At 44.6% G+C, this 8,369-nt stretch overlaps 1 protein-coding gene across 1 annotated transcript; it reads right to left on the minus strand.

Annotated features, from left to right (window-relative positions):
- Positions 1-856: 856 nt before the first annotated feature.
- Positions 857-1,625, minus strand: PHALS_10710 (uncharacterized protein; the record flags this gene model as incomplete). The annotated part of the gene is made up of 2 exons (XM_024726183.1): positions 857-1,487; positions 1,543-1,625. 2 exons carry the CDS (start codon positions 1,623-1,625, stop codon positions 857-859), a joined length of 714 nt encoding a protein of 237 aa, XP_024576885.1.
- Positions 1,626-8,369: the final 6,744 nt, after the last annotated feature.

Here is an 8,369-nt window from a genome sequence, read left to right on the forward strand (position 1 = left end):
GTGGCTAGCGCTACGCGCTGTTGCTCGGTCTGAAGCATGGCGGATACAATGGCCATCTCGATCGTTCTCACCTGAAGCAGGAGATTCTCTACGTCCCTCCCCTCAAAGACCTTAACGTTCACCATATGCGGCTTAAGGTGGGGAAATCATCCGTCACTGACGGTTGCGTCATAGACGCTAATGATGCAGACATCTTCTGCTGCAGGTGCTCAAGCAGCAAATTTTCGTAACTTGAAAACGCCTCTAGACGTGCACCGGTTGCCTCGGGACCTTGCGCTACAAGGTGTTGCACGACCTCAGGGCCAAGCAAGGACATCAGCTTGTTAAGCCCATCCTGTATGCCCTGGGGCAAAGAGGAAAATTCCTCCATCCTCACAGAGGATCGGTCTGAACGACTCAAGTGTAGATTGACTACAAGTGCTACCAAGTGTCGCGGGGCTGCCGTAGCAAAACGCTTGAGGTAGCGTACTTTCGGTCACTGACCTTTCGATCTCTACAAGAACCAAGTATGAGTTAGCGGATCGCAATCCGCTTACTCCAAGAGTAATTATTGCCTTCCCAAGGCTATTTGACTCTTTGTTTTAAAGTCCAAAACTGACTTTGTTTATTTTTTCATCCTTATTTTAAAAGTCTAGATTTTCCTAAATATACTATATATATACATTAAAATCTAAATGCATGCATAACTACTGGCTACCTAGCGAAATACCGTATTCTTTTTTGGGTTCAGTTACACCCTGCACATATCGTGTGACACACACACCCCTGTTACCAAGGTACGTGTAACCCCGTTACAATGTACCATTTGGTTCACGCACACAAAACGTCGGTGCTCTGTGAGGGGACTTGCTCTCCCTCACCAGATCAGCAGCTTGCTTTGAGCAAAGAGCTTATCGATAAACTCACTTTGATCACGCGATAGTAGCCACTCTCGGAGCACTGCATGCTTTGAACCAGGTTCACGATCAATTTGGTGCCGAATCCCACGTTCGGGTGGAAGACCAGAAGGCAGGTTCGCACTAAAGCCGACATCCTTGTGCTCCATAACAACTGAGTAATAAGAATCAGTTGGATATTTCAAAACAGCAGATCGTCTGAGTGACTCCACACGCTGTTGAAGTACCATGAGAACCGAATCATCCATAACTAATGATAAGCGTAGCTCCGTTGAGTCGACCTTCGAATATAGCAACACGACCTCATCAATGTCATCAAACTTGAGGTTGTGAAGGAAGTCATCGTTAGTGACTTCCTCGAGCTGCACCAGCTCTTCCATCGCCGGCAATGGTGCCAAAAGAACATCAGTTCTGGTAACTTCACAACCAGTCGTTGCGTCCACAATACATAGACCAGCATATTCGCATGCTATATTTTCATCGTGAGGAATAGTACGCTGGTCTAACACAACCACGGACTCAACCGCATCCAAAGCGAGAGTATCAATACCGCGAAAACAAATTCCCTTGATTTTCTTCACATGTTTTGTGCTTAACCAAACAACGAATGGGGGCGTCCCCTTTGTGGTCAGTTGTACCCACCAACCCACAAATCGATTCAGCTACTGTACTTGTGGGAGTATTGGCAGATCGGCCACAGTCGATTCCTGTGATATCCCATGCACACATGTCATCAACTTTGTCTTGACAATCGGTATCTCTCCATCATAAATTATGTCCGTTGGGCGAATTGCCATGCCCACCAATAATTCATTTGTGATCGAGTGGCCAGTTCTGGACATCACTTGATCTATCGACACACTTCCTGAATGACCACACGAGACCACTCCAAACGACTTCGTATCTTCTCTTTCGTGGTTATGCCAATTGCTTGGTGTATACCATTTAAATTTGAATCATTATCAGCAGCATACCACTTCTGCGCTCCTTCTGGCGCATAGTGAATGTGGGCTTATTTCTTCAAACATTGTCATAAACTTCAGTTCAAGACCAATCATAATTTTCTTCGCGGTGACAACCGCGCCAGTGGCCAACTTCAGTGAGATAAAGCCATTGCTTCTATTTAGTGCATCCAAAAGCACGAAATTGTTCCAAGCAACACTTTGCTTCTGCGCGTTGTTAGGCGGCACGCCAGCCAATCAAGGCTCTGAGCGAACAACCGTAACCCTTCACACTCGCTGTGCCCACGAGGAGACCACTTCGGCTTGGAAAGACAACGACCCGAGGGCTTAGCCCTCATTTGTTGTGGCTCTACCACCACACTCACAAGAGCTTATAACTACCCCGGTAGACCACCCTGCAGCTAATGCGTTTTGGCGTTTTCCGAATGCCTCGTGGTATTGGTATCGCGCCACCCGGGACCATTACAGCGAGAACCGTAATCGAGAGATTTGTTTCGCACGTGGATAATCTCGGTGGATGTGACCAAATTGATGATTACCGTAACAGTGAGCTTTCTATGAATAGTCACCACGCTAATGTATGTTTACAATAACGGACAGTTCCCGTTACACTTGAAAGCACTAGAAGTCATTCCAACGCCGACTACTTCGGAAAGATGAAGTGACATTTATTATACAGCCATACAGGGTACAGCTGATGTCAGACAAACAGTATGTGGTCAACCCAGCGTGTCGAATAAGACCTGGCCCACTACAGGTGCGAAGGGTCGAACTCCGACGCAAGATCATTCGATAAACCTTGCGCATAAGAACTCATATAAATATTCGGCAAGTTTGTACCGCGATGGTGCCGAGATCTTTGAGAACCATCCTTTAAATAAGCGACTCAATAACTGAAAAAATGAAACTTACAGCTCGGGCATCGTGGTCGTCTCGGGTTTTTGTGGTCGTGGAAAACCCTTATGATGATATAAGCGTCCGTGCAATCATGCACGGTGCGCGACTGTCGAAAACACTAGACACAGTACGCAGCTCAGTCGAAGGTGCAGAATAAGACGTCATATCTCGGTGTCTTGCGACGAGCAAATAATTTTAAGTACCTAAAGTCCGCTTCGTTTCTTGCGATTTTTGGGAAATTTGGCAGGGATAAATCTGAGTATAGGAAATCTTCTCATTTTGTAAAGTGCGTTGTCAGAATACCATGAGTTGTAGATTGTCGGCTACAAGATGAAACATTATATGCAGCTGCTTTCTCTTTTGGTGAGCTATGTTTATTCGCGAACGCATCTTTAATTGATAACCAGAACGGCTTTTGCGCAGGTCATGGAGCTGTTATGGTTTTGCTACTGGTCATGAGAATCTCTAAACTTGTGAGCGACGAGATTTAAGTACTCGTAGCTTCCTTTTGAAAGCAGAGAGTGCACCTAGAATGAATATGGATTGAAAAATGTATTTCATAGACAGATCGCCAAGCTGCTTGCCATCAAGGGGTTCGTGTGAGACAGATGAATGCAATTTTTTGCAGTTTTCTAAAATTGGCCCTGCAGAAGCGAGTCGGAGCAGCTAAGTCCGCGAAAAGGCCTGTGAAGACAGGCGGCTGTAGATCCCGAGTAAAATGATCAGATCCGTAAGTGATAAAAAGTTTTTTAGCAATATAGCGATACTATTAAGTTAGCAATATTGTGCGCTTCCACTGTGTGAAGCAATAAAGTCTCACGACTGTGGCCGGGTAACGTATTTTCACTCGTGAAGAAGCAATAGAAGAAGAGCGAAGGGATAATAATTTCCCTTGTGACCCCAGATCGAGCCGCTTATTGAACTTGAAGCATTAATTCTTGGGTGTGTGCAGATAGATGCATGACGGTGGAATCAAAAATAAATATTTTACTATTGGAGAATGAGCAAGCTCATGGTAAATTACTTTTTGGGACACTCGCGGAGCGCAGAGAGTACGGCTATTCTCAATAACTCCGGAAGATCTTCTTTTGTCCGCTGAAAAAATATCATGACGCGTTGACGCGAGGCTCATCACGCGTGTAGCATCCAGAGATAAATGTACATCTTGCAACTGACTTGGTCACTAAAAACAAAATACTGATTGAATGAATATTCTGCTGTCGTAGAGACTTTATGCCGTACTAAACACAAATCGAGCTCGTCGGATACTACAATTCCTTACTTGATGACACCTTCCTGCGTCAAAGAGACTAAAACTTCGTGGCAAATTCTACATGATTTGATATAGACAGTCATCATTGTAGATTGACCAGTAATTACTAGCAAAAACAAGCTGTACAACATCATGGTGTCACTGATAATTGCAAGAGAAATGTTGAAAGAGTAGGTGATCACTCCCCAAATACTGCATCGTGCCTACGTATAGAGTTATACATCGATATCCCTATTTATAGTCACCAATAACACGAAAAACCGATCGTGGGGTCCTTCATCATAATCTTGCGAGCAGCTCGTAAGTGCGTGCGCTAAAAACAAGCTGTTTACCAGCATAGACAAAAGCTTCTCTCGCTCCAACGAATACCTTTCTCTAGATGCTACACAAAGAAGCATGTCCATAGAGCAGATCCCAGAAGGTTAAGATCATTGTAGATTGTCGCTGTCGATATCCCCAAGGGACTGGAAACAGTTGTTAAGCCGGCGACCTGAACAAATCTGGCGCAAATCACGTCGACATAGCAGGACTCTTACCCATTATTTGAAATGAGATGTTTGATGGTGGAGAGGCACGAAAGAAACATGACCTCAATAGTTGTGATGGCAAGTCCAATAAGTACACTCTTCTTTTCCATCTTAAATCCGATTCGTCGAGTTCATGTGGTATGACGACTTGGTCCTTACTACCGGTTAATCTTTACTCCAATCACATAAAATTTGCATGAGCGCAATATTGCACATAGATTTTGTCAGCCCGAAACAAAATAGTATTTGTCCGGTTTGAATCAACTTGCTATGATGTAGGCTCTCGCCATGCTTATATAAACTCGTTTGATTTAAAGCCATTCGGTATATATATAGATCAGGCATCGTTACGAATAGCAGCATAATCGCCACATTACTTGCAATTAATGGTAATATTGTGATAATTCTTTGTATATATTTGAGGAAACATTTATATTAGTTTCGCTTGATTTGGTGACGTATGCGTTGTCGCGTCCACAAGACTGTAATAGTGATACATGTCACGATGGAAACATCGCGAATCAACGAGCCCTACATACGGCTTACAAGTGGAATACAGAAAACTCCGTATTGTTGAAAGTTGCTAGAAGCGGCAATCTTGTATTCGTTGGTTGCTCTGCCAAAGCATTTGCTACCGCGTTCGTACAGCTGTTCCTTTCTTCGAGGCTTACTGTATTACTACACTGGTCCAGTTGACATCCAGCGCGTGTTTGTATGTAATGCTGAGAGTCTTTTACGACGAATACCGCAGGAGGCACATGTAGCCCCTCTGAAGATCACGCCGGTTGAAAGAAAAGTCTGGTGTGGAACCCGCTGTGTATGGGTGGCTTTAAATATATAAATGTATGCAATCTTATCACAAGCATTTTTTTGTAAGGACGCGTATAGTAGTATGAGATGTTGTGGCTCGTGGGCCGTATGCAAAAAATATCACGTACCGCTGCTATTAGCCATAATATTACCAGCGTTGAGCTCGCTAAGCTGCTTATCCAAAGCAAATCTGCAACCATGGCTGGCTGATTGCCATGGTTGTAGATTATGCTCTGTTTTTCCAGGACTGTCTTTTGCTGAAGTCTTTTCGATTTGCCGGGTAACAGATAGATCATGTCCACAGCGGTCTCCGGACAAATGATCACACATAAAGCTTAACTTTCGTGACGTAGTGGAGGTATCCTCTGGACACTTTTGCAAACAGCCTGAGGCTCCGAAGCCTTTTGTCCCCAATCATTGCTTTGCACATCAAAAGTGGAGTATAAAACGGTAGAGACTTTATCTGCAATGGAAAAATGTTTTAGTTAACAATCCCGTCTTTTTAGCACCATGACGAAATAGATCCAGTCATTGTAAGCAAAAGGTTGGACAATAAGGTTATTGTCATTACCGATAGCAAAGACTTGCCACAAAGAATTGAGCCGCATGAATTTAGCATGCGATACTATAACTGGAATTGAGGTTGCACAAAATTAACATGCAGATGCTAGAGTCCGAGGTACCACGTATGACTATGAATTGTACTAAAAGGCTCAATTCAAACTTATCAACAGACCTACACTTCTAGTATCGGCATATAAAAAACAAAGTTGCGACCTCGCTACATCAAGCTGGTTGTCAATTGTAGTTCGAAAGGGGTCGAGTAACATCATCGAAGAAATGCGAGCACATCTTGTGTTCGACACGGCCCATCGAAAGTCGATTCACAAGTCGCTCTCGCGAGCCATTTAGATGAGAAGCATTCTATTTAGGTCAAAATTATACTTTTTCTATCCATTATTGTCGAGCAACATCCTGCTATATAATATCCTTTGACTCTGATCCGTTTTTAGCGCCTTTAACCATAAATTTGCTTCAATTAGCTCAATGAGCGCATCTGAACAACGATGCACGTCGGTCTCCCAAATCCAGAAGAATTTTGTGAGTGTCGACGTGTTGTTGTAAATAAGATAGCTTTCGGAAGCCATCTACGTAACGAATGTCCTCCTTCGGCTCTTCTCTATGAGCAGGGGATGATGTACACTAGGGCTGCAACCGGTTTCTTGATAAGTGAATGGAACGTACTTACTACATAAATCATGTGAGTAAAGACTTTACGTTAGTTAGTCCGCACTGGCGCCGAAGGCGCGTCAGATTACGCAAACCCCGAGTCTCCACCTTCAAGATAAAAGAAAGATCGTGGAGCGTCACGAATATTTTCACGTAGAATCGGACACCGGCATTTGTACAAGTTCAAGACTCAACCGGTAGCTACATCGGCATGCGCATGGAAATGAGCAGGGATTTATTCAGCAAGAAGTGAAGGTGGTTAGCATTCGTCTAGGTATTCACAGTTCACAGCGCGCTTTGTACTTTGCAGAGTAGAGGATCCGAAAATGCCATAGTTTGACGTCTACTTTTGCTCTGTTCTTCAAAACGTGCTAGGATAAAGTTAGAGCTGCTTGGTATTTATGCCAGAGTTTAGTTCAAGAGATTTAGCTATAAGCCCCACGCTACGCACTAGATAGAGCGGTATTGTAACGGGTAACACGTACTTTTGTATGAAAGAGCGGGTCAGACAAGATTGTGTGGCCGTACATAGGTGTGGATTTCACAATTTGACGTATTCACACAATGGTGTGGCTACACCGTAACTAGAAGCCACTACGTGGCAGGATTGCCAGTAGTAATGCAAATTAATTAGGTTTACAATACTAATTAGGTATTAGTACATCTATAAGGAAATATTAAGGTTTTATATACTGGCGGCTCTGCTGCAACTAAAGCAATTAAATACAATTTTATTTTATAACGGAAGAGTCACTTTCCCTTGGTTAAGATGTTAGGTACTCTTGGAGGCAGCGGATTGCGATCCGCTACACTCATACTGGCACTATTATAGCACTCATAGTCAATCTACGCCTGAGTCGATCCTCTGTGAGGATGAAGCAATACTCCTATTTGCCCCAGGGCATGCAGGACGGGCTTATTAAGCTTATGTACCTGCTTGGCCCTGAGGGCGTGAAAGACCTTGTTTTGCAAGATCTTCACGTGATATACGCGCGTCTAAAGGCGTTTTCGAGTCATGAAAAATGCTCTGTTAGAGCACCTACAGCAGATGGTGTCAGCGTCGACTGCATCCATGAAGCCACCGTCGACGAAGGATGACTCTTTCTGACCCAGGTCGCTCATGATGAGCGTTAAGACCTCCGAGGGTAAGGATGGAGAGATTCTTCTGCTATGTGTAAGAGAGGCTAAGATAGTTATGGCATCCGCCATGCTCCGAAACGAGTAACAGCGCGTGGCGCTAGCTATCTCCAAGCTCGGGAGCCGAGCGCAAAAATGGGTACTAACGTGCGGTGCATCGGTTGAAGCAGCGTTCTACTTTTGGTAGGAGATTAAGCGTCAGCTTCTGTGAGTGTTCTCGCTGCCCAACCACGCATACTACGTGCAATCGTGCTCCTTGCCGCCCGACAGAGCAAGAAGGAGTTGTTGGACTTAGTCCAAAAGTTGCGAACTCTCATTGCCGTGATGGCAGCTGATCCTCTCCCCGAGGCGGTCGCAGTGACCGACTTTATGGAGGCCTCCGCATTGGCGTGGCCAGGATGGGAGTCGTTTGTGTGCATCCGTCTTTTTAAAGAAGCGGTGAGCGTGACAATGGATGACACCTTCCGGCACAGACGCAAATATCTATAAAGAATGTTCTCCGGGAACAATATGGTTGGCTGTACAAAGTACAGCGCACTCGACTTGGTCGATACTTATTACCAATTGCTCATTAGAGCGAGTGATATTGCGCTGACAGCCGTGAGTACTCCGAGCGGTATGCTCTGAGAGTGGCTGG

Source organism: Plasmopara halstedii, assembly GCF_900000015.1.
Source record: "Plasmopara halstedii genome assembly, contig: Scaffold_525, whole genome shotgun sequence".
Classification (NCBI taxonomy): Eukaryota; Oomycota; class Peronosporomycetes; order Peronosporales; family Peronosporaceae; genus Plasmopara; species Plasmopara halstedii.